The 26,097-nt window shown below is 48.9% G+C and overlaps 2 protein-coding genes and 1 pseudogene across 4 annotated transcripts; 2 read left to right on the top strand and 1 right to left on the bottom strand.

The window, feature by feature from the left end:
* On the bottom strand, nucleotides 1–11,698 carry LOC310670798 (H-2 class II histocompatibility antigen, E-S beta chain-like; annotated as a pseudogene). Its single transcript, XR_014515520.1, has 6 exons — nucleotides 11,341–11,698; nucleotides 4,451–4,720; nucleotides 2,818–3,099; nucleotides 2,567–2,677; nucleotides 1,819–1,842; nucleotides 1–1,011 (listed from the first exon to the last, which is right to left on the bottom strand). The product of XR_014515520.1 is annotated as an H-2 class II histocompatibility antigen, E-S beta chain-like (transcript).
* Nucleotides 11,699–12,042: 344 nt separating this feature from the next.
* LOC310670635 (uncharacterized protein) lies at nucleotides 12,043–15,854 on the top strand. Its single transcript, XM_083426259.1, has 2 exons — nucleotides 12,043–12,195; nucleotides 13,993–15,854. The coding sequence occupies exon 2, from the start codon at nucleotides 14,181–14,183 to the stop codon at nucleotides 15,516–15,518; it is 1,338 nt and encodes a 445-aa protein (XP_083282385.1). The 5' UTR covers nucleotides 12,043–12,195; nucleotides 13,993–14,180; the 3' UTR covers nucleotides 15,519–15,854.
* Nucleotides 15,855–19,998: 4,144 nt separating this feature from the next.
* On the top strand, nucleotides 19,999–25,303 carry PFDN6 (prefoldin subunit 6). 2 transcript variants are annotated; one of them, XM_083426874.1, is made up of 5 exons: nucleotides 19,999–20,143; nucleotides 20,679–20,791; nucleotides 22,314–22,384; nucleotides 22,469–22,593; nucleotides 25,082–25,303. In XM_083426874.1, the coding sequence occupies exons 2-5, from the start codon at nucleotides 20,728–20,730 to the stop codon at nucleotides 25,200–25,202; spliced, it is 381 nt and encodes a 126-aa protein (XP_083283000.1). In that variant the 5' UTR covers nucleotides 19,999–20,143; nucleotides 20,679–20,727; the 3' UTR covers nucleotides 25,203–25,303. The 2 variants fall into 2 exon arrangements, with proteins under 2 accessions (XP_083283000.1, XP_083282999.1); XM_083426873.1 differs by having other exon boundaries at nucleotides 20,039–20,143; nucleotides 20,607–20,791.
* Nucleotides 25,304–26,097: the final 794 nt, after the last annotated feature.

Here is a 26,097-nt window from a genome sequence, read left to right as displayed (position 1 = left end):
TTGAAACAGACTTCTCTTGCTTTTATTAGGATGTTTGTGTGGTAAGCCACTTTGGGGTGTTGAACGGTTACATTAAAAGGCTTTAAACAAGTCAATGACCCAAAGGTGGGGAAGTGCTAGAGGTATGACTGAAGGTCACCTTCTTTCAGGTGAAGTTGTGTGGAAATGGGCAGATCAACCCTTTTTCTTACACCCAGGATTGTCAAGTGTGGCGCTACTTGAATGTTGACATCTGAACGAATAAAATAGTTGAAGGACCACAGAGGGAAGCTGAAGAAAATCTTCACTGGTGCAACTCAGAGGAAATACTCTCAAGGCTGTGAAATCTGCTTCTGCCTGGAAGTGGGTCAGGTGAGGATCCCAGTCAGAGGGCTGATCCTTAAGATCACAAAAGAGCAGGATATTTACAGAGAAATTGACAAACTACTCTCCCTGAGGAGACAAAGTCAGCAGGGTGAGGGTGGGGAGCAGGGACTGTCTCCAAAAACGGGCTCATCCTCCGTGTCACAGGGCTGTGGGAAGAAGCTTTCAATAAATATATCTGGCCATTCACCATTTTATGGAATCGTAGAGAAGGGACCCCAAGGGTCATCTAGCCCAACCTCCTGCAATAAGGAATCTCAAGGATCAGGCTCTCCTTTGGGGCTTGAAGGACCAGTCCTTGCAATCTCTGACCAGATTCATGGTTGTTTTCAGGGGCAGCTCAGGCTCCTCCAGGGAGATTCAAGGCACAAATTCTCTAGCAGAGGGGTGCAAAGAAGGAATCAGGTTGCCATAACTTGCAATCCACAAGCGGAAAGGGAAAGACAAAAAGAAACTTTCCCCAAATGACAGGCAAGCAACAGAGGTGGGGGAGGGGCGGACACTGTCGTTCTTGATCTGTGACTCCTTCCATCCACCTTCCAAGGAGGTTTCCACCTCTGAGCATGGACAGAGGGCAACTGGCAGGAAGAAAAGAGCTTCTCCACATCCCAGGATCCTGATGGAGCAGCGAAGTCTAACTGATGAGTACTGAAGACAGAGAAGAGAGAGACAAGGCCATCACTGTGGGGTGAGGAATGGGGAGAAAGGGGCAGAAGAATCCCTGGCAAGATTGGGGGGACACTCCATAGAGCGGCCACCAGAGATTGTGAACTACAATTCCCATCGCCACCAGTTATGGGCCTGGCAGGGGGGCTCTGAGGAGGGAAGGAGGCAGAGGGAGGGAGACCTGGCTGGCTTTGGCAGTGGAGAAGAGGAGGTTCAGAAGAGACCAAGGAGATCTCTCTAGATCAGAAATGGGGAACCATGGACCCTGGACCAAATGTGGCCCCCAGACTTCTCTTTCTGCTTTGAACCCTCCTTGAGTGATTACAACTCCCTTGAACTCTGAGGATGCCCCTTGCTTGCCTGGACCAAGAACAGACAGGGGCAGAAACTAGTCCACTCAGCAATACGGAAGTTGGCACGTTTTTCTCCACCCAGACCTGCCCAGCAGCGGCATGTGGGCCCCGGAAAGGGGGGATGCAGCCCTTGGGGCGAAAGAGGACCCTCCCCCCTGGAATAGATGTCCTGCAGTGGGCAGAAGAGCTTTCTTCCCCAAGGGCCAAACACCAGCCCTGGTCTCCTCACTCAGCCTCTGCGAAGGAACTTTGCTTGACTGTCTCCCAGGTGGGACATTCCCCTGGAGACCCCCTTCCAGGACATGATATTGGAGTGTGTGCATCAGGGAACGGATTTGTCCATAGAAAGCCCCTCCCCACTGTTCTGCAAGGAAGCAGCCAGGAGAAGGGGGTTGGGGGAGGAGGAGGAAGATGGAAAAACAGAGAGGAAAGTTACCTGCAGGCTGAGGAACAGCTTGCCCTGGGAGATAAAATAAAAAATAGAAAGATTCAGTCAGCACCAGATATCCCCCGAAATAGCTTCTCTGAGAACATGCCACCCCCCCCCCCCCAAGATCAAGATAACACACTCCAGGCACAGCTAGGAACTCCCCCCCCCCCATTCTGTCCTATGGAGTATGAGGGGGTGTATGAAATAAATATTTCCTTCCCGATACAGAAAGGACCCTGGGGAACATCTTGCCAACTAACCTCTTCCCCATTACCCAATGCCCCCACCCCACAAACCCTCCCATATTCCCTTAGCTGCCTCCTTTGGGGCTCTGCATTGCCCAGTTGATTTATTTCAGAGACACAAACAGCAAAAAGACCCAAGGGAGATGAATTCTGCCTCCTGACTAAGTGTCTCAAAGGCCCTTCGCTCAGCAGGGAGAGAGAGCCTTTGACTTACTGTTGGGACCAGGAAGCTGCAAAACATCTGTGCTCAAAGGCTTCAGAGCCAGAGATGCTTTTGAATTTCTCCCTCATATGTTGGATAGGAGGTTTAGGTCTTCATCTACAGATTTAAACCTCAGACCATCTCCATAAGAGCTGAGGCTCCATTGGAGACACCAAGAGGGACCTCCTAGGAGTGGAGAAGGAACAGAACCCTCTCCAGATCCTCTGCCTAAGAAGAGGAGGGGAGCCTGGAGCCCACCCCAGCCCCACACCCCACCCTCCCTCTCCCCCTGGCACCCCACCCTCACCTTTCTTGTTCTTCAGGTAAAGGGCGAGTCCAGTGGCCCCAAAGACCAGCCCCAGCACAATCCCCACAATCCCCGTCCACATCTTGCTCCTGGCAGAGTCCGACTGTGGCTCTGAGGAAAGAAAAAGCCGCGAGTGAGGAAAGGCAGGCTTGGGATCAGCCCCCTGAGCAGGGAGCAACCCATCCAGCCCCCTGGGAATGCCCCCCACTTCCTTGGGCAGTAGGTGGGTCAGGGCTGGGAAGGCGTCCTACCCCATTTCACCGTGACGGGGCCTTCGAAGCTGGCGTGCTCCACCTGGCAGGTGTAGACGTCTCCACGTTCTGGCTTTGTCTCCAGCATCACCTCAATTTGGAAGGTCCAGTTCCCGTTCCGGATGAGGTCCGTGGTCCACACTTTGGGCTCCTCCTTCCCGTTCCTGAACCACTTGATCTGGATCCCCGCAGGGAAGAAGCGGTTCATGGTGCAAATCAGCAGAGTGTTGTGTGGTGAAGATTCAACGTTGTCTGTGGGGGTGATCTTCACCTTGGGCCGGACTGTGGGAGGGAGGAAAGGGAGATGTGGGAGGAAGGTCAGAGATTTAGGCAGGGAGGGACCTGGAGGCTTCAAGGGAGGGAGGAGAGGGGAATGAGGGATCCTCTCCCACCATCCCAGTGGGCAGTCCAGGGCCATAGTTATGGTGACCAGTGTCTTAGCCGTGGGTGAAGCCTCTAGAGAGGCGCCACTCAGGCTCCCAACTTCTGGAGGGGGGGGGGGGGCTTCCTCTGTCTGCAGCCCCTCCTGGTGGCTCCAGAGTCTAAAAGCATCTTCTGATAATCAGAGTGATGCTAATCTGCAAGGGGGAGCAGGAAAAGCTGGAAAACGTTCCGCCTTCTCATTTCCCCCTGACTGTTTTCGGAATTGTGTGCAAAAGAGAAATCCCGGAGAAGGTTTCTCTCCAAGCAAAGTTGAAAAGGGAAAGTCTTATTTTTCTTTCTTTTTCTTTTGCTTCCCTTAAAGTCTCAGAGATGAATTACAACTGGTGAAGAGATCAGAACATCTCCTCCTGCCCTTTTGGGAACAGAAGCCCTTTGGAGTATTGCTTGCTTGTGTGTTCATTTGTGTGTGTGTGTGTGTGTGTGTGTGTGTGTGTGTGTGTGTTTGGATCTCTAGAAGACAACATACATGTTTACGCCACATGAATACGTAAAGAGGGCACTGCTGCCTCAAATCAGCTACAAAAACTGAGTCCTCTTTATGCTGAAAATAAAATACCTGCAATGAATGAAATGTGATGCTGACATACGAAGCACTTTGTATTTATCCCTTCCTGTAATTTGGGAGGAAAATGTAGCCAATTCACTTTAAATTCTTTAATTGCAATGGTTCAGCAGCCAGCAATTTCTAAAGTGTAGCAGGAAACCCCCCCCCCCATCATTCAGTTTGTACAGACTTCACACACACTAGGTGGGCTTGACCTAGAGGAGGGGAATTTCAAAAGTTTTTATAAGGTCTTGCACACCATTGTTCTGGGTCTTTCCTCTCTCCTGCGAGTGAGGGGAACACCCTGCTGCAACAGTACAATAAAGGCCAAGCCTACAGGCTGCTGATTTGCTCCAATTTACTCTGGTTGGTGTCTTTACTTTTTGTCCAAGGGAGCCCTCGGATTTTTCCGGTAACATAATAAATAACTAAACTAAGGAAGACACCATCCACATTGCAATACCCAAAATGGTTTGTGATGCTTCCAAGAACACAGAAACTCTGCCTCTGGAGTGGGGCACCAGGAAAGGCCCCTTTATCTCTCTGAAAAGCGGGAGAGGTTGGGGCCCTGGGAGGGGTGCCCCCCCATTTGGGTCCTTCCTTGGGCCCCGTTTCCCATGACGCCCCCCCTCATTCTGGACTCACTGCGCCTCGCCTGGATGAAGGGCTCCAAGATCCTGTAGACGCGCCAGCAGAAGCGATTCACGTTGGACATCACACCCTGCAGGATGTCCTTGTCCTGGTTCCATCTCTTGACGTCGGGCTCCCCCAGTTCAGCCACAGCCACGAACTTCCCTCGGTCGCTGTCGAAGTAGAGGAGCTCCTGCCGGTCGAAGAAGAACCTATTTAGGTAGCGGATCTGCTGCGTCCCGTTGGAGAAGTGGCACTCGGATTTATACTGGAACAGAAAATGCTCTGCGGGGGTGGAATGAAAATGGAGAGGAATTGAGACTTCCGGTTTCTGGGTGCCTTAAGGGCAGAGCTCCCACGATAGTGGATAGTCGCAGTTGCCGGGCAGGAGAGAGATGCTCTCTCTCTTCCATGTCACACGATCCAATGGCGGGGGGGGGAGGCTGAGCAGGGAGAACCCACCCCCCTTTCAACTCCTCCCAAAGGAAAGGGAAGGAGCGGCAGGACGGTCGTTGTGGAGAGGGAGCCACAACCTCCAAGACCCTGGACCCAAGATTTTTTTGGGGGGCAGAACCAAGCTATCTGCTTTATTTAATTAATTTATTTAGGGGGCGCAGCTGCTCCCTGCCCCCGATGGCTACGCCCATGCTTATCCCTCCCCCATTTTATTGCCCTCTGGCTGGAAGAGGAAATGTTGGGGGTGGGAGAGAGACCAGGAAAAGGGCGAGATGCCGAGGAGGGTGGGAGATGCTTCTCTGCTCTGAAGGGGGGTTCACTGCAACCCCCTCCCCACGAGACCCTCCTGCTGCAGGCCTGGTTTCACACTTTCGCTTTCCCTGCCTTTATAGAGTTAATAATTGGTTATGAAATCTCTTGGAAATGATGGGAGATAAATGGACTAATAATCATGAGGAAGTTTTTGACAGGCAGGTGAAGAAGCGCTCAGGGCCAGATTCAGCTGTGTTCCCCGCCCCCGTCCCCGCCACTTCCCTAAGGCTGCCTGCCATCAGCTGTCCTGCAGGAAGATAATTTAATGTGTGAATATTGTGGTTTTATTAAAAAAATCAATTGAATGTTATTAGTAAGCTGCTGTGTTTAATATTAATCCTGAAAGGTAGAATATAATTAATAGCAATAAATAAATGCTCTCTCCTTCCCAGTCCAAGAAGCCTGAGCTGTTCTTTTTCAGTGGGGGGAGTGTTTCCCCTTCCCTCCTGACCCTTTGCCCCCCCCCCCCCCCCGTGTCCTGGAAGAAGCAAAGATCAACCATGGGGAAACAATGATTCTTCAACACCAACTTCGCTGAACTATAAAATGTTGTTCTGATGTCTGTGTAGCACCCTGCTTGTGGTTAACGCTTAGCTGGAATGAAATATTCAACACAGCAATAGAGAAATTAAAATAATAATTTATTTGTCTGACAAATAAATGATAGACACAGTGGTATATGGTTACCAAAGCTCTGCCCACTCCAGCCCTGATGGCCAGCACTTATATTTGAGCTTGCAGGGCAGCAGCTGAAGAAGGAGCAAAAAGTGTTTTCTTGTGTGTGTGATTCTTTGTGGCTGATTAGCTGCTCTCCCTGTGCAAAGGTCAGAGGGGGCAGGGTTTCTGTTGAGGCAGGTGATTAGCTGTGGGAGGAGCTTATCAGACCTTGCAGGCCAGCGGCTGAAGAAGGAGCCAAAAGGGTTTTCTTGTGTGTGTGATTCTTTGTGGCTGATTAGCTGCTCTCCCTGTGCAAAGGTCAGAGGGGGCAGGGTTTCTGTTGAGGCAGGTGATTAGCTGTGGGAGGAAGAAGGCACGCGCAGTTTGATCCATCTTTTAGATTTAGGGGAGCTAGTCTCAAACGTTTGTTGGGGGAGACCTAGGTTTTTTTTTTGGGGGGGGAGTCATTTGTCCTGTCTTCACGCTTTTTATGATGGAGGACTGCTGTAGCCACCCCCAACGACATGTTCTCAAGATGGAGGGGGAGGGAACAGCTGCAGTCGCCTGCGGTTCCTGCGCAATGTTTGCCATCTTGCCAAAGGTTGCAGGCAGCTTTACCTGCAGCAATTGCATGTTGATTGCCCTCTTAAAAGACAAAGTCCAGCAACTGGAGGAACGTGTAGCTACGCTCCAAAGAATTAGAGAGCTGGAGCTCTTCTTGGAAGCAACAGAGCACACCGTCTCCACCAAGGAGGAGACAGGGGATTCCCCTGAGAAAGAGGCTAGTTCATCAACACAGGAGCCAGATATATGGAGAAACGTGACTCAAAGAAGTAGGAGGCCCAGGGTTCACTCTGATTGTTTAGAAATACACAATCTCTTTGAGGTCCTCTCCCCTAGCATGGAAGACAAAGAGCAGACTCCATTTGAGGATCTCTCCCTCATTACAGTCAATCAGGTATATGAAGACGAGCAGCAAAGTCAGTCCTCAGGGAATGTGCAGGCGACCTTGGAACGGACAGCTCACGGAAGAACCCCGACCAAACCTAAGAGGAAGCGTGTAGTGGTGATAGGGGATTCCCTACTGAGGGGAACAGAAGCAGTGATCTGTGGGCCTGACAAGATGTCTCGGGAAGTGTGCTGTCTCCCCGGGGCTAAGATCCAAGTTGTAACTGAACGACTGCAAGGAATCATAAAACCCACTGACAAATACCCCTTCCTCTTGGTTCATGTGGGAACCAATGACACTGCAAACAATAGCCTCCAGAAGATCAAAAGAGACTACGAGGCTCTGGGCAGGAAATTGAAGCAATTAAATGCACAAATTGTCATCTCATCTGTCCTCCCAGTTGAACGACGTGGCCCAGGGGGAGAGAGGGGAAAATAGTGGAAGTAAACAGCTGGCTTCGCAAATGGTGTAAACAGGAATGGTTTGGATTCTTAGATCACGGACTGCAGTTTCTTGAAGATGGACTTCTGGCAAGCGATGGGCTGCACCTCACAATGGTTGGGAGGAATGTTTTTGCCAAAAATCTCAGAAACCTCATCAGGAGGGCTTTAAACTGACTAATGTGGGGGAGGGAGACAGTGCTCCTGAAGGTAGGAGTCTATCAATTGATGAAGATGATCATCCAAATGTCATAGACCAAATGGAGCAAACAGCACGCAGACCTAGTGGTGGGAGGAAAAAATCCTTAAATAAGAGACACGGGGGAATGATTAATGGACTTCAATGTCTGTACACTAATGCGCAAAGCATGGGAAATAAATAAGATGAGCTTGAGCTCTTGGTACAGCAAACTAAATATGACATAATAGGCATCACTGAAACCTGGTGGGATAAGTCCCACGATTGGAATATAATAATGGAGGGATACAATCTATTACAGAGAAACAGACCAGACAAGAAAGGAGGAGGAGTGGCGTTATATGTCAGGGATGTGTATACCTGTGAAGAGATCCAAGATTTAGAACCTCAAAGCCAAAGTGAGAGCATTTGGGTCAAAATTAAGGGAGAAAAGAATAACAGAGACCTCATTGTGGGAGTTTACTATAGATCCCCAAGCCAAACGGAGGACATAGATGATGCCTTCCTGGAACAGATGGCCAAGCATGCAAAAGGAAGGGAGATAGTAGTAATGGGGGACTTCAATTACCCGGATATTTGTTGGATGTCAAACTCAGCCAAGAGCATAAGGTCAAACAGATTCTTCACTGGCCTTGCAGACAACTTCATTGTCCAGAAAATGGGAGAAGCAACAAGAGGACCTGGTTAGTGGGGTAGAAGTGGAAGGATCATTAGGCACGAGTGATCATGCTCTTCTGAAGTTTACTATACAGCAGAAAGGAGCAGCCAAGCATACTAGGACTCAATTTCTTGACTTTAAGAAAGCCGACTTCATAAAACTTAGGGAAGTGCTGGGTGAGATCCCATGGACAGTAATACTAAAAGGAAAGGGAGTTCATGATGGCTGGGAGTTTGTTAAGAGGGAGATAGTAAAAGCACAACTTCAGGCAATACCAATGAGACGGAAACGTGGAAGGTGCCTAAAGAAGCCAGGGTGGCTATCTAAAGAACTTTTAACTGAGTTCAGATTTAAAAAGGATGTGTACAAAAAATGGAAAAGGGGGGAAACCACCAAAGAGGAATTCAAACAAATAGCCAGCACGTGTAGACACAAAGTCAGAAAAGCTAAAGCACAAAATGAACTCAGGCTTGCTAGAGAGGTTAAAAGCAACAAAAAAGGCTTTTATGGGTATGTTCGTAGCAAAAGGAAGAACAAAGAAACAGTGGGGTCACTCAGAGGAGAAGATGGTGAAATGCAAACAGGGGACACAGAAAGGGCTGAACTCCTCAATGCCTTCTTTGCCTCAGTCTTCTCCGATAAAGAAAACAATGCCCGACCTGAAGAATTTGGAGGAAATGATTCAGTAGAGAAAACACAGCCCAGAATAACTAAGGAGATAGTACAAGAATACTTGGCTAGTTTAGATGTATTCAAGTCTCCAGGGCCAGATGAACTGCATCCAAGAGTATTAAAAGAACTGGCAGATGTGATCTCAGAACCACTGGCAGTCATCTTTGAGAATTCCTGGAGAACAGGCGAAGTCCCGGCAGACTGGAGGAGGGCAAATGTTGTCCCTATTTTCAAAAAGGGGAAAAGAGAGGACCCAAATAATTACCGCCCAGTCAGTCTGACATCAATACCAGGGAAGATTCTGGAGCAGATCATTAAGGAAACAGTCTGTGAGCACCTAGAAAGGAATGCTGTGATCACCAATAGTCAGCATGGATTTCTGAAAAATATGTCATGTCAGACTAACCTGATCTCGTTTTTTGACAGAATTACAAGCCTGGTAGATGAAGGGAATGCAGTGGATGTAGCCTACCTTGATTTCAGCAAGGCATTTGACAAGGTGCCCCATGATATTCTTGTAAAGAAGCTGGTAAAATGCGGTCTTGACCATGCTACCACTCAGTGGATTTGTAACTGGCTGACTGACCGAACCCAAAGGGTCTCATCAATGGTTCCTCTTCATCCTGGAGAAGAGTGACTAGTGGGGTGCCACAGGGTTCTGTCTTGGGCCCGGTCTTATTCAACATCTTTATCAACGACTTGGATGATGGACTCAAGGGCATCCTGATCAAATTTGCAGATGACACCAAACTGGGAGGGGTGGCTAACACCCCAGAGGACAGGATCACACTCCAAAACGACCTTGACAGATTAGAGAACTGGGCCAAAACAAACAAGACGAATTGTAACAGGGAGAAATGTAAAGTATTGCACTTGGGCAAAAAAAATGAGAGGCACAAATACAAGATGGGTGACACCTGGCTTGAGAGCAGTACATGTGAAAAGGATCTAGGAGTCTTGGTTGACCACAAACTTGACATGAGCCAACAGTGTGACGCGGCAGCTAAAAAAGCCAATGCAATTCTGGGCTGCATCAATAGGAGTATAGCATCTAGATCAAGGGAAGTAACAGTGCCACTGTATTCTGCTCTGGTCAGACCTCACCTGGAGTACTGTGTCCAGTTCTGGGCACCACAGTTCAAGAAGGACACTGACAAACTGGAACGTGTCCAGAGGAGGGCAACCAAAATGGTCAAAGGCCTGGAAACGATGCCTTATGAGGAACGGCTAAGGGAGCTGGGCATGTTTAGCCTGGAGAAGAGGAGGTTAAGGGGTGATATGATAGCCATGTTCAAATATATGAAGGGATGTCACATGGAGGAGGGAGAAAGGTTGTTTTCTGCTGCTCCAGAGAAGCGGACACGGAGCAATGGATGCAAACTACAAGAAAGAAGATTCCACCTAAACATTAGGAAGAACTTCCTGACAGTAAGAGCTGTTCGACAGTGGAATTTGCTGCCAAGGAGTGTGGTGGAGTCTCCTTCTTTGGCGGTCTTTAAGCAGAGGCTTGACAACCATATGTCAGGAGTGCTCTGATGGTGTTTCCTGCTTGGCAGGGGGTTGGACTCAATGGCCCTTGTGGTCTCTTACAACTCTATGATTCTAAGAAAAACAACTGCCAGACTACTTAGCCAGCTGGTTTCTGCCTGGCATGAAACATACAAACATTTGCAAATATATCTTTAAGCTCGTTTTAAAATACAGACCTTGATCAGATGCCTCATCGTCTTCCAAAGGAACTACTCTATTCCGAACTTAAAAATGGAAAGCGTAATGCTGGTGGTCAACAAAAGAGGTTTAAATACTCTCCTAAGGCACATCTGAAAGGGATACGGGTGGCGCTGTGGGTTAAACCACAGAGCCTAGGACTTGCCGATCAGAAGGTCGGCGGTTTGAATCCCCGCGATGGGTTGCGCTCCCGTTGCTCGGTCCCTGCTCCTGCCAACCTAGCAGTTCGAAAGCACGTCAAAGTGCAAGTAGATAAATAGGTAAACTCTGGCGGGAAGGTAAACGGCGCTTCTGTGCGCTGCTCTGGTTCACTAGAAACGGCTTAGTCATGCTGGCCACATGACCCGGAAGCTGTACGCCGGCTCCCTCAGCCAATAAAGTGAGATGAGCGCCACAACCCCAGAGTCAGCCACGACTGGAACTAATGGTCAGGGGTCCCTTTAACTTTACCTTTGAGGCAAATCTAACAAAATGTAGTATAATTGTCGGACACAACTAAACAACAGCAACATTGGAAAACACTTGCCTGCGAATACTCCAATTGGAGAACAGCCTTCACCATAGGTGTCATGGACTTTGAATACACTGAGGACACAAGGGAGAAATGTGCTAAGAGGAAGGCCAGCCTGGCAAACCCTCACCTTGATCAACTCTGCCCGGAAACTAATGTCTCCACTGTGGAAGGACGTGTGGATCCAGAATTGGCCTCCACTTTCACTTACGGAGTCCCTGTTAAGATCGTGGAAGATCATCTTCAAAGGAGCCCCACCGATGGGGGTCCCGTTAAGCGGAGTTTCCTCTTCCTTCTCCCCCCATTGCAGAATCTTTCCTCACCTGGAGGCCCCTCCACGCCCAGCCCCTCCGAAGCGGAGACCACCAGCATCCCCAGCAGGAGCCCCCCAAAGGCCAAAGGCGCAGCGCCGGAGCCCCCCATCCTTCTCTCTTCTTCGCCCCCAAATGGGACTTTCTCCGCTCAGCCCCGGGGGAAACTCCTGCAGGCCCCGCCCACTCCGCCTCCCGGCCCCGCGAGCGTCCAATCCGCCTCCGAGCCGAGGCAGCGTCATCGGTCGCCAGGCAGGGAACTCCTGGAAAGAGCATTCTCAAGGGCTCTCTCTGCTCTCGCTCGACCTGCAAGTTCCTCTTTGCCTTCGCAGCTGCTTCTGAGGTCTCCATCGTTGCTGCGTCGCGTGTGAATCAAGATCTTCCCCAGAAAACCTTTGAGGGGATATAACGCTTAACAAGAATCTGTCAGTTCCATCCAAAAGTTTACTCTGGCAGCAAAAAAGGGAAATTGAAAACCACGTCCTTCTCTCCCCGCAAACGCAGATCACCCCCCCTCCCCCAGATATGATGCCCCTCTCGCAGCCATCTCGACCCCTTGCTGTGGGGAGGAGAGGCAACTTGGGGGGGGGGAGAGATGGAGCCCCAAGAGCAGGAGGCCAAAGGCAGCGCCGTCCCGTCCGCTTCCCATCCGGACACAGGGAGAGGCTGCTCTCAGCTAAGTAGCTCTAGCGGCAAACGCATCCCAAAAGGAACCGGAAGTGTCTCTGCTAAATGTGCCGCCAAAAGTGTAGATTCGGAATAGGGAGGAGGGGCGTCAGTGAAGAACCCCCCCGCCAAAAAAACCCCTTTCTATTGCAGACAAGGATAGCGGAATAATATCGAGCCAGGGAGGCGGAGGACCAAGAGGTAAAGAGGGAGAGTGGGAAAATAGAGGGGGGGATAAGAGGGGAGGACAAAGAGACCCCCCCCCAAGAAAGCGCCCTCCCTGGGGCCCGTCGACAGGGGCCCCGATCCAGCGACCCAGGGTTGGCCTTGCAAGATCTCCTGGGCAGCAGGACCGCCAGACTCCCCTTTCTCTTTCCTGGGGGGCCGAGAGATGCTCAGCTGCCCTGCCCTCCCCCGGACGCCTTGGCGGGAAGGGAAAGGAGGACCCCAAGCAGGGCTGGGGGTAGGGCTGAGGCCCCCCATTCTCCCGGTTTGCCCCTGGCAGGAATCCCTGGGGTCGTGGGGCGCCTGGCTGGGTCCCTTTTGGCTGGGGAAACGGAGAGGGAGTCCATGGAAGGGTTAATGGAAGGGAGAGGAGCCTCGGAGAGACCCCTCCCCCTCCAGCACCCCTGACCCCTTTCTCCCCCCCCCCTTCCCTGATGACACTACCAGGTTATCTGTATTCACTAGGACTCATCTCCGTACTTTGGATACCTGAATACCACCATTTGGTAGCCAAGCCCAAACCCAAAAGTCCCGCTGAGATGATGATTGATAATATTGTCATTTATCCGTTTTAGACCCCTAAGTAGTAGCAATTGCAAGGACATTGTGCTGCTCTCCTCTGTACAGTTCCACCCCTATTTCAGACCTTGTGGCTGATTTAAATGTTTAGCTGCTGATAACATGGCAACGTTTAGCAGGTGATATTGTGAGGTTTAGCTGGTGATAAACCACAAGTGATATTGTGAGTTTTGGTAATGATAACATTATGATCTTTATCTGCTAATAGCCCTGCAATATTTAGCAGGTGATATTGTGAGGTTTAGCTGCTACTAACATTACAGCGTTTAGCTGGTAAGTTATTGCAATGTTGAAAAGCAGGTATCGCTTAGCCCTTGCAGACATTGTGATTCGTAATATATTGCCAGCTCAGTATTAGGAAACAGTTATCACGATGTAAACTTCAAGCCAGTCTTGGGCAATATATCAATATATCGCCCAGCTCTAATCATGACCTATCTTTCTGACGCAGTGTATAATTGCTGATTTTACCAGTTTATTCTTTGTTTCCCATTCTGATAGCATCTTGTACATTTTGGAAATCACTTTCTCTTTACTCGCAATAACAGCTCTTTCAAACTTGGAGTAAAAAAACCTCTCCTTTTATCTTGTCTAAACAAGATGATTTGATGGTATTGAAACCAATCTGCCACCACACGTCCCATCTCATCCTGTTTATTCAATTTTATTTCTCCTTCCAAAAATTCCAGAATATCTCTGTAAGTTGCCCATTGTCCTTCCATATTGCAATTTTTAAAAAAAGGTATTGCTTCTGTGAGTGAGTTCCTTTTCTGCTTATACTTTTACTACTTCTACTTTTTTGTCTGTTGTTTGTATTTTCTTTTATTTATTTATACTTTTCACAATCTTTATATTGTACAAATTGTATGGGATGTATGTTAGTACTGTATGTTCTGTGTGCATTTTAAGATTTGTTTTGCTTAATAACATTCAATTTAAAAAGAAAAAGAAACATATAGAGGTTGATTGAGGAAAAATATGGCCCGGAGCTGGAGGCTTAGTGTTCATGGACAATTCTGTACTGCTGGGGGTTGAATTAGATGGCCCCCAGGGTCTCTTCCAACTCTCCAGTTCTATGATTCTATGACATGGGGGGGACATGGAAGGATGTACGAGATGTTAAAATAGGAGAAGGTGCTAATTGAACTTTATGTGCTTCATATTCTTTTGTTTTCTTCTTTGAAATACGAACAGGAGTTTATGTTCCATGCACTCCAAAGAAAGCAGTGGAGAAGACAGTCAGAATTCTGGGGGACATCTGAAATTTCCTTAGGATTAACAAAGAAACTATTTAAATGCATTGAAAGTGGCATGTGATTCAGCCAATGAACACACAAACTTCACATCAGTGAACTCAAAGAGTGGAGAAACCATTTCAGGCTATGGAGCGTGGAGAAAGCTTAAATGATAGTGGAACACCTAGAAAACATCAACAGACTAACACAGGGAAGAAACCATTTAAATGTGTGGAGTGTGGGAAAAGCTTCACCGGTAGCGGAACACTTAGAAGACATCAACAAACTCACACAGGAGAGAAACCGTTTAAATGTATGGAGTGTGGTAAGAACTTCACACAGAGGTCACACCTTCATGCACATCAACAAACTCACACAGGGGAGAAAGCATTTGAGTGTATGGAGTGTGAAAAGAGCTTCAGACAGAGGCCACACCTTCAGGTGCATCAGCGAACTCACACAGGTGAGAAAACCTTTCAATGCATGGAGTGTGGAAAGAGCTTCAGTGACAGTGGAACGCTTAGAGTTCATCAACGGATTCACACAGGAGAGAAACCATATAAATGTATGGAGTGTGGAAAGAGCTTCAGTGATTATAGAACACTTAAAAAACATCAACGGATTCATACAGGGGAGAAACCATTTGAATGTATGGAATGTGGAAAGAGCTTCAGAGAGAGGTCGCACCTTCATGCTCACCAACGAATTCACACAGGGGAGAAACCATATAAATGTATGGAGTGTGGAAAGAGCTTCAGCGATGGTGGAACTCTTAGAGTTCATCAACGGATTCACACAGGGGAGAAACCATATAAATGTATGGAGTGTGGAAAGAGCTTCGCTGATAATAGAACACTTAGAAAACATCAACGGATTCACACAGGGGAGAAACCATTTGAATGTATGGAGTGTGGAAAGAGCTTCAGTCAGAGTTCAAGCTATAGAAACCATCAAAGGACCCACACAGGGGAAAAACCATTTAAATGCATGCAGTGTGGAATGAACTTCACTAATAGTTCACACCTTCGGTCACATGAACGAACTCACACAGGGGAGAAACCGTTTAAATGCATGGAGTGTGGGGAAAACTTCAGGGACATTTCACAGCTTCGTTCACATGAACGAACTCACATAGATGAGAAACCATTTAAATGCATGGATTGTGGAAAGAACTTCAGGGACATTTCACACCTTCGTGTACATCATCGAACACACACGGGGGAGAAACCATTTGAATGCATGGAGTGCGGAAAGAGGTTTAATCGGAGTGAAACACTTAGAATCCATCATCGAACTCACACAGGGGAAAAACCATTTAAATGTATGGAGTGTGGAAAGAGCTTCAGTGACAGTGGAACACTTAGAATTCATCAACGAATTCACACAGGGGAGAAACCATATAAATGTAAGGAGTGTGGAAAGAGCTTCACTGATAATAGAACACTTAAAACACACCAACGGATTCACATGGAAGAAACCATGTAAATGTATGGAGTGTGGAAAGATCTTCAGTGACAATGGTAAATTTAGAATTCATCAACGGATTCACACAAGGGAGAAACCATATACAGTCGTATCTTGGATCCTGAACGCCTTGCAAGTTGAACGTTGTGGCTCTCGAACACCACAAACCTAAAAATAATATTCCGATTTGTGAGTGTTCTTTGGAACTGAACATCCGACGCGGCTTCTGCAGCTTCCAATAGGTTGCAGGAGCTTCCTGCAGTTAATCAGATGTTGTGCTTTGTATCCGAACTTTTTGGAAGTCAAACAGACTTCCGGAATGCATTATGTTTGACAGAATAATATGAAATTACTTTCTAAAATAGGACGCGGGTGGCGCTGTGGGTAAAAGCCTCAGAGCCTAGGGCTTGCCGATCGAAAGGTCGCGGTTCGAATCCCCGCGGCGGGGTGCGCTCCCGTTGTTCGGTCCCAGCGCCTGCCAACCTAGCAGTTCGAAAGCACTCCCGGGTGCAAGTAGATAAATAGGGACCGCTTACTAGCGGGAAGGTAAACAGCGTTTCCGTGTGCGGCTCTGGCTCGCCAGAGCAGCGATGTCACGCTGGCCACGTGACCCGGAAGTGTCTCCGGACAGCGCTGGCCCCTGGCCTCTTGAGTGAGATGGGCGCACAACCATAGAGTCTGTCAAGACTGGCCCGTACGGGCAGGGGTACCTTTACCTTTACTTTCTAAAATGTATAAATTATTTCTGGAAGGCTTTACAAAGATGAACACGTTCAATTTGTCATATGTGGTGGACATGCATGATAGTAAAAGCATTTTGGAAAATGATATATAAAAAAATTTGGAAAATGATATATAAAATTTGGAAAATGATATATAAAAAAATGATATATATATATATATAAATGTTTAAAATAACTTTTATAAAAAAACCGAAGCGTCTCTTTTAGGACTCAAAGGTGGAGAAATTTCAAGGGAGCAGGAAAGGTTATTTATGTACACAACGACGGCTGCGCAGATGGTATTAGCCCAGAGATGGAAAGAAGACAAAGTCCCTACCAGAGAAGAATGGCAGATTAAGTTGATGGACTGTGCCAAATTGGCATGTGCATTTAAATAATAATTTGGAAAATTTAATAAATAGATTTCCAGAAAAAGAGTAAGCATAATGTAAGATTTAATGTACTGTAATGTTACATAGGGAGGGAGAGAGTGTGAATCTTCTTACATCCCCAAGGTAATATTGCAAACCGCATATATTCTTTATATTTTATAAATTAATTGTGTTGCAACACCTCCTCATAATCCGCTACGTGAAGTGTCCAGATAAAATGTTATCTCTGCACAACTTGCGTGAGGGAGGGGAGGCAGTGCCTGAACATCTCAAAGGAATGCCAGGGCGGAGGGTGTTGACACAGGTTTGTGCAAAATGCTTCACTGTGAGCTCAAATATCTATCTATTCCCTGAATAACAGACAGGGGAGAAACCGTACAGATGAGTGTAATGATGGCTTATACCGTAAATGTTTAACATGGAATGTGAATGGACTAAATACAAAAGCCAAAAGCCATAAGATAACACATGCATTAAGAAAGCAGAAATTAGATTCAATAAGCTGGATCCATCTCTGGGCTTCACATAGGGTCCTGCAGTGCACACCAGGGTGGGGGTGGGAAACCCCACTTTGCGGCTAGCTTGCCTGGATCAGCCCCTCCAATGCCACCCTGGCAGCTGCCCCTCCCTGCCCCCCATGGCTATGTCCATGTGCTGAGACCCAATCCATCTGCATCCAAAGATGGTAAATGCATGAATATTTCCAGCTTGGGTGCTTCCTGGGCAAAGGACCCATTTTCATGATAGACAATACCTGTGGCTGGAGGCTCTACACACAGGTGTGCATATTCAGGCCAAAGATTGCCAGTATTATAGGCAAGGTGGGCGAGTTTTCCAAATTTACAGGCTGTACACAAGTAAGAGTTAGTGCAGAGGTTGGCAACCCGACCGGCCCGTAATGACCCCTGCCACCCGCCGCCACCAACTCTTACCGACACGGTACAGCGTGGGGACCGACTTCTGGGTTGATGGCGCCTTTGCGCTTGTGCACAGGCGCTCCTCCGACCTGGACGTGTGCCTGAAATAATGTGTGCACACACATGCGGGATGGAGATGCACCCATGTGCACTTGCTATTGCCGTGCACATCTGGGTCGTTATTTCCGTGCACACCAACCCAGAAGAGTGTGCATGCACACACGCTCCAGTCCATCCTCTGACTGGCGGAGTGTGGACCGGCCCATCAGCTGATAAGCTTGCTGTCCCCTGAGTTAGTGGATGGATTATAGGTTACAGCAACCCTGTTATATTTTCTTGTCTGTATGAGTTTGCTCAAACTGTGGGAGGCAGTGGAGGACATGCCTGGCGTGTTCTGGTCCAGGGGGTCACAAAGAGGCGGACACGACTAAACAACTAAACAACAACAACAACAACTTTTCATAAGCTGAAATTGCAGCACAAATTCCAAAATAACTGCAAAATCTATGAAGAGAACCACAGGTGAATGGTGGTGTGAGCTTTCCTGGTACAGAGTCCACATCATCAGTCTGCACTCTTGTCACTAGTTCTCTGACAAACCCCCGACCCCAGAAACAACTCAGACGTGGGTCTCCAAAAATGGTCAATATGGACCTCCTTCAGCCAAAAGACTGTGCAGTTGATTCATAAATTTCCCAAGGTCAGGGGGGGGGGAATGTGGCTCAAGGGGTGTAGGATTATTATGCAGAGATTTTTTAAAAAGTAATTAGGAACAGTGGGCGTGTACATAGAGAGCAGTTCCCTTTCCTGTGAGGAACCACTTAATTGATCATGCTCCTTTATTATTGATATATATAAACCTTAAATTTTCTTTTTCAGCCTCCCTCATAATGCAGCTGAATAATGGGATACTTTTATCAAAGTCTACTTCCAACACGGGTAAGGAGGAGCTCCAGGGCAGGCTCTTGGTGGCCCCATTTGCCCTCCTCGTCCCCATGTGGCAACCCCATGGCTCCTGCTTTTGGGGTTTGGAGAAGATTGGGCTTTTCTATAATTCCAAATGTTATTCTACAGTCATACTGCTAGGGAGTCCTCCTGCCAGCAGACTACACTATTATTATTATTATTATTATCCCATCTAATTCCCTGATGAGACTTAAGGCAATTAAGAACTGGGCGCTCACTTGGGTGCCTTAAGGCTCCGTCCTCTCCCCATGCTTTTTAACATTGCCTTCCCTCTGGAAAGCGGGTCACTGGCCTATATTTTCTCAGTCCTTGAATAGATCATTTATTTTAAAAAGTTTGTAATCAGTTATGTAATCACTACTAACAGTGCCTTTTTGCCTGTGTTAAGCAAAGCTGAAACCTCTACAACAGGCATAGGCAACCTTCGGCCCTCCAGATGTTTTGGACTACAATTCCCATCATCCCTGACCACTGATCCTATTAGCTAAGGATGATGGGAATTGTAGTCCAAAACATCTGGAGGGCTGAAGGTTGCCTATGCCTGCTCTACAAAAATATTCCTCTGCCATCATTCATTCTGTAACACCTCCCAAAGTTCCCTGAGGGTCATCTAGTCCAACCCCCAGCATTGCAGGAATATTCAGCTGTCCTTTACGGGGATTGAACCCGCAACCTTGGCATGATGAGCACCACACTCTAACCAACAGAGCTATTGCAGCCTCAAATCAAAGCTTGATTTCGGTTCCGGCTGATGTCCCTCCTGAGGGTGTTCTTTCCTGCAGCAGGATCTTAATCCTGGCCACTTAATTCAGAGGAAACCTTGACTTCTGAGTCAATGTGGCAGGTTACCCTGTGAATCTCTTGAATCTCTGCCCTGCCCACTTCCGTCCATGCGCCCTTGTGCCTCCCCTCCTTCTGACTGTCCAAGGGCCAACTCAGTATCGTGTTTTTTGGTGGAAAGTCATAACCAGAAAGGGAAGTTTAAAAATTATTTGACATGTTAGAAAAACAGTAATCAGTCCATTGAGAATTTATTATATGCTTATTTATTTATCGACAGACAGGAGGCAGTGTGGGTCCCCAAAGTTTACACAAACACACACTACACACACGCTACCACGTCCTCAAAGATCCCAGGGAAGCTCACAGCATGAAAATACAAAATAGAAAGAGAAAAATAAGAAAAATGGGAAAAACCAATGACAAAAGCGCGCAAACACGTTTACACGTGGCCCAGCCAGCCACGTGAATCGCATTCACACGATGCATTCAGAAGCACTTTACTTTTCTCCACCCAACCCTTCCCCCCGACCACAAAAAAAAACCCCTTCTGGGAATTGTAGTTTGTCAAGGGCTCCGGGAACTGGAGCTCCGCTGGGGGGGGACAAACTACATTTCCCGGTATCCTTTGCGGCGGGGAAGTGTTCGTAGCCCCCGGGACTTCGAGGCGACCGCTCTAGGACTACGCTCCCGTCCTGTGTTAAGCCGCCATCTTGGCGGGGGGCGGAAGTGACGCATCCAAAGGCGCTGGCGGCCCGTCTGCGCCTGTGCGGGAAAGAGCGAGACCGCGAGGGATCCTGGGTGACGCGGAGGTGCTGCGGGCGGAAGTTCCTCGGGTTAGAGGTCGGGAGGAGGAGCTTTAGCGGGACGTGAGTCGGGGAGGGGGCAGGTGTTGGGGGTGGGGGCAGAGAGAGAGGGGCAGGTGGGTGGGGGCACCAAGGGGCGAGGAGGGGGCGCCATGGGTGCTGGGGGGGGGGCTCAATGGGGGAGGGGCTTGGGTGGGGAGGGGGCTCCAGGGGTGCCTGGGGGGGATCCATTGGAGGAGGGGGGAGGGGAGCTGGGAGGGAGGGACCCTGGGGGGTGGCTGCCCCCTTCCCCCGTCTCCACACACCCAGGGGGGAGATGGGGAGGGGGCCAGAAGATGCCCCTGGGGTGACCCATAGGCAGAACCCTCCCCCCCGGGTTCAGTCCTCCCACACGGGCTTCTGTTCTGAGGATAGAGACCCCCCCCCGCCCAGGAGCTAGTGGCGAGGGGCTGCTCCAAACTGGAGCCCTGAGGGGGACGTAAGCAAAGCCCTTTGACAGCTGGATCTGCCCTGTGTTTTCTCCTAGCTGCAGCTTCCTGGGGGCTCTTGGCTTTTCCGCAAGCAAAGCTGCGCTGGCAGTTACTTGCTTTTTCTGCAGCGAGTGCCACCCCCACCCCTGCTCCTGAGCCGCCTGAGAGAAGGAGGCGATGGCTGAAGCCCTGCAGAAGAAGCTCCAGGGAGAGCTGGAGAAATACCAGCAGCTACAGAAAGGTAAATTCCACCACCACCTCTCATTATACACACAGAGAGAGAGAGCGAGAGAGAGAGCTATTCACAAGAAAGTATCAGAGTGCCTTAGAATAGTTGTACATGAAACAGTTCGAAAAGTAGAAATCAGACAGCAGAAAAGCTCTCACCAGGTGTTGGCTGATCTCCAGTGGCAGGAAGTTCCGCAGGACAGGGCTGATAACTCAAAAGGCTCGAATTCTCCTTGTTGCCAAATGGGCCTCACCAACTTGGGGAACGAACAGCGATGCTCCTGCAGGTGACCTGAGTGGGAAATTGGGGTTCAGGCGGTCCCTGAAGCACCCTGGACCCAAGTTGCCCAGGGCTTTGTAAATTAATGCAAGGACATAATCATCATCATTATAATTTATTATTATTTATACCCCGCCCATCTGGCTGAGTTTCCCCAGCCACTCTGGGCGGCTCCCAATTGAGTGTTAAAAACAATACAGCATTAAATATTAAAAACTTCCCTGAACAGGGCTGCCTTCAGATGTCTTTTAAAGATAGGATAGCTGCCTATTTCCTTCACGTCTGAAGGGAGGGCGTTCCACAGGGCGGGCGCCACTGCCGAGAAGGCCCTCACTTCTCGCAATGAGGGAACCACCAGAAGGCCCCTGAACTTGGCTCAGGAAGTGAGTCAGAAGAGCACCTCAGAATCCCATTTCCCTGCTCCAGAACGTTATAGCAGCACCTCTCAGTTCTGGACTTGTGTTTAAAATGTGGGAGTCTTTCCCCCCATTTCTTATATGTGCTGTCTAGACACCTGTCACGTCTTGACCTCCCACCAAGAAGTAGCTGGGCCCACTTAAAAGTTAAGTTCTTGGAGGTTTTGAAGCACAAGCTGGGCGGCCATCTCTCATGGATGCTTTAGTTAAGATTCCTGCATTGCAGGGGGTTGGACTAGATGACCCTCGGGGTCCCTTCCAACACTATGCTTCTGGGTTGGATTTCATTCATTCCTGTGGACTGCCAGTCTATGTTGGTTTTAATATCTTTCCATGTGTGTTTTACACTTTTAACTCTATGGATTTCCTTTTTTTGTTTGTTTTACTGGGGGGAACTCTTCCTCTTCCCTTTATTTTTTATTATTATTATTATTATTATTATTATTATTATTATTATTATTATTATATAAGCTTGTACAAAGTACAGAAAAAAGGAAAAAATATCCAAAAATTTAAAACACAAATGATATTCCACATTTCTCTTATTATGACTCCCTACCCCCTCCTTCTTTGGTTCCTTATATTTTATATTATTTACAATCTCTTCTACTTACACAAATGTATGTGTTTGTGTGTGTGTAAAATTCATACTGCACCTTATTTATCTTAAACCTGCTAACGTCTTTATTTGTTTAGAGTAATTTTGCAAATGCTCCATAAATGATTTCCATTCTTTCTTGCAATCTTGATCTTCTTGATTCTTCTTACTATTCCGGTGAGCTTCGCCCTTTCTGCCTCGTCCATCAATTTCTGTGCCCGTTCTTCTTCCCCGCTTCCAGATATCAGCAAGTGCATGACGGCCCGGCAGAAGCTGGAGGCTCAGCTGACCGAGAACAACGTGGTGAAGGAGGTGAGCCCCCGCCCCCCCCCCAGCCTTTGCAGAAGCCGGCCCTTGAGCCGCCTCCCTCCCTGCTGACCTTTCCTTCCTCTGCAGGAGCTGGACCTGTTGGATTCGTCCAACACCGTCTACAAGCTGATTGGGCCCGTCTTGGTGAAGCAGGACACAGACGAGGCCAAAGCCACGGTCGCGAAACGCCTGGAATACATCGCAGGGGAGATGTGAGTGCCGCCTCCATCCCGCGGGGAGGCTCTGCTACTGCAGTTTTTCATATATATATATATATATATATATATATATATATATATATATGCACACACAGAGTCATACCTCGGATTAAATTTGCTTCAGGTTGAGTGCTTTTGGGTTGCACTCCGTGTACCAGAATGTAACAGAATGTATACTTCCAGGTTTTGCCACTCGCGCATGCGCAGACGGTCAAAATGACGTCACGCGCATGCGTGGAAGTGGCGAATCGCCGTGCGAACGCGGGTTGCATTCGCCTCAGGATGCGAACCGGGCTCCGGAATGGATCCCATTCGTATCCAGAGCTACCACTGTAATTTTATTGGGATTATTCTAGTAAAGGAAAGGAGAAAAAAGGGGGAAAGAGAATAGGGGAAATTGTGTGCGCTTGAAAATGTGGGCAGCTTTAAGATAAATTCAACAGTGTAAATAAGTTTTGGTGGATGTGATAATGGAAAACTGAATTGTTCAGTTTATGTAAAATGTGCAGGAATTTGTGCTATGCAAAATGAACCATGGGAAGAGAAGAAGGGAAGTCACTGATATTTTAAGGTTGCTTAAATGAATATTCTAAATCATTAAACAGAATATATACACACACACACACACACACAGTGGACAGTTGGGTTGCGAATGTGATCTGTGTGGGATGCATGTTCGCAACCCACAGCACCGCATCTGCACATGCGCGGGTTGCAATTCGGCACTTTGCGCATGCACAAAGCGTGATTTAGCGCTTCTGCGCATGCGCGGAACCCAGAAGTAACCCGGGTTTCGGAGCGTCCATAACCTGAAAAAACACAGCCTGAAGTGTCTGTAACCCGAGGTATGACTGTGTAAAAAAAAATTTTAAAAGCAGAAGAAAACAGCAATAATAATAAAAATGGCCATGAAATATAATCAAGGCTACAAAACTATATAAAGTGTATGTGAATCCGTGGGTTGCTATGGCTCACTTGCTGTTTGTGACGAGGACTTAAGCAGCTGTGATCCCTGCATTGAGGGGGGCGGGACTAGATGACCCTGGGAGACCCCTTTGCAATTCTATAACATCTGTGGGACCTTCAGGTTCAGAGACAGGCTGCCGTGGAGTTACCTTCGCAAGGGGGGGGGCGTGCCAGGGTCCCACAGGGAGCAGTTGTGGCCACTAATTGGGGTGGTGTGTACAGACCCAAGACTGGACAAACCCAGAGTGTGGCACAATAGTTAGAGCCTTGGACTGGACCTGGGAGGGCAGGGTTCGAATCCCCACTCTTGTCGTGTAGCTCGCTGGGGTCACCTTGGAGTCAGTCCCCATCGCTTGGCCTCACCCACCTCACAGGGTTGTTGTGAAGATTGAGAGGAGGAAGAGAGCTGTGCACCTTGAGCTCCTCAAAGCTGGCATCAGTCCATCAAGGTTGAATCCTGACAAGACAGAAGTGCTGTTTTGGGGGGACAGGGGGCGGGCTGGTGTGGAGGACTCCCTGGTCCTGAATAGGGTAACTGTGCCCCTGAAGGACCAGGTGCGCAGCCTGGGAGTCATTTTGGACTCACAGCTGTCCATGGAGGCGCAAGTCAATTCTGTGTCCAGGGCAGCTATTTACCAGCTCCATCTGGTATGCAGGATGAGACCCTTCCTGCCCGCAGACTGTCTTGCCAGAGTGGTCCATGCTCTGGTTTTCTCTCGCTTGGATTACTGCAATGCGCTCTCCGTGGGGCTACCTTTGAAGGTGACCCAGAAACTACAACTAATCCAGAATGCGGCAGCTAGACTGGTGACTGGGAGCGGCCGCCAAGACCACATAACACCGGTCTTGAAAGACCTAAATTGGCTCCCAGTAAGTTTCCGAGCACAATTCAAAGCGTTGGTGCTGACATTTAAAGCCCTAAACGGCCTCAACCCAGTATACCTGAAGGAGCGTCTCCACCCCCATCGTTCTGCCCAGACCCTGAGGGCCAGCTCCGAGGGCCTTTTGGCGGTTCCCTCCCTGTGAGAAGCAAAGCTACAGGGAACCAAGCAGAGGGCCTTCTTGGTGGTGGCACCCGCCCTGTGGAATGCCCTCCCTTCAGATGTCAAGGAAATAAAGAACTACCTGACATTTAGAAGACATTTGAAGGCAGCCCTGTTCAGGGAAGTTTTTAATGTGTGACATTTTAATGTATTTTTAATCTTTGTTGGAAGCCGCCCAGAGTGGCTGGGGTACAAATAATAAATAATTATTATTATAACCAATTAAAAACTAAAAATAAGATAAAAGGACAGCTGGCTAGCCACCTTGGGGAGGGGGAGGAGACGAGCTGTCAGAGGGGTCACTTCTCTGAACACGTGTTGCTGGGGATCCCCAAACTGTAGTGTTGGGAGGGCTCCCTGGGTGTCATCTAGCCCAACCCCCTTGCAGTGCGGGGCTGGCGGTGTTCTCGGCCTCCCGGGGCTTGTGAAGCCACAAGTGCTGAGCCGGCCTCCGCTGTGTCCTGTCGTTTCAGCAAGCGCTACGAGGGCCAGATGCAGGATTACGAGAAGAAGTCGGACCAGCAGCGGGAGACGCTGGCGCGGCTGCAGCAGGAGTTCCAGAAGGCCCAGGCCAAGGGGGCCGTCAAGGCCTGAGGGGAGTTGGGGGGGGGGTCTTCCTGGACTGTGGGGGGAGGGATGGGGACACCGTTGCGAGGCCTGCTCCGCTGGGCAGAAATAAAAGCTAGGACCAAGTCTCCCAACTCTCTCTCTCTCAGCTGATGCCTTCCTCTTTCGCACTTGGACCTCGCCATGCACAAAGGGGAGGGGGAGGCCCCTGGAAAGGAGACCACCTCCCCAACACGAAGCCGACACACAAAATCTGTCCCTGTGGCCTGGCACCTGTAGGGCGTCCATATCGCTGCCTCCCGGGGAGCTCTTTCTACGGTCAGGCTGCGGCAGCTTCGAAGGGTGGCTGGGCTGGGATCCCGGAACGGTAGAGTTGGAAGGGGGGGACCCCTAGGGCAATCTAGTCCAGCCCCTTGCCAAGGTGGGAGCAGAGCACGTTCTTCGGATGAGACCCTCGTTCAGCTGACAGCCACCCACTTCCGCAAGAGCTGCTGAAAAGCTGAGAAGGATGGGATTTCTGGCAACTCCCGCTGCACTGGCAGAGCTTTCTAGGGAGCAGGGACGTCCGGTTCGCTCTCTAGGGAAAGGATGGAAATGTAGAGTTTGGTGGGACCTCGGGGGGTCATCCATTCCAACCCCCTGCTAAGGCAGGAATCTCAGCTAAAGTATTCCTTGTGGATGACCACCCAACCTCTGCTTAAAAACCTCCAAGGAAGGAGAGCCCACTGCTCTTCCTGCCAGAAATCCTCTTTTATCGTAACCTGAAGCCCTGTGTTCGAGTCCCCCCTGCTCCAGAGCAGGAGAAAACAAGCTGGCTCCCTCTTCCAGCCCTCGAGGTATCTGAAGACGGCTATCATGTCTCGCATCTCCAGGCTTGGAGAGGTTCTGCCCCTCCTCGGGTCTCTAGGGCCAGGCTGCAGCC

This window comes from Podarcis tiliguerta (genome assembly GCF_965153285.1).
Source record: "Podarcis tiliguerta genome assembly, chromosome: 2".
NCBI classification, from domain to species: Eukaryota; Metazoa; Chordata; class Lepidosauria; order Squamata; family Lacertidae; genus Podarcis; species Podarcis tiliguerta.
The sequence above is the reverse complement of the archived record's forward strand: the minus strand, read 5'-3'. Positions and strand labels throughout refer to the sequence as shown.

Bases quoted from the DNA above. Each gene is read 5' to 3' on its own strand.
- PFDN6 (XM_083426874.1), top strand. From the start codon at position 20,728: ATGGCTGAAGCCCTGCAGAAGAAGCTCCAGGGAGAGCTGGAGAAATAC. The intron at 20,792-22,313 runs GTAAATTCCACC...CCCCGCTTCCAG, and splicing joins ATACCAGCAGCTACAGAAAG to ATATCAGCAAGTGCATGACG. The intron at 22,385-22,468 runs GTGAGCCCCCGC...CTTCCTCTGCAG, and splicing joins AGAACAACGTGGTGAAGGAG to GAGCTGGACCTGTTGGATTC.
- LOC310670635 (XM_083426259.1), top strand. From the start codon at position 14,181: ATGGAGCGTGGAGAAAGCTTAAATGATAGTGGAACACCTAGAAAACAT.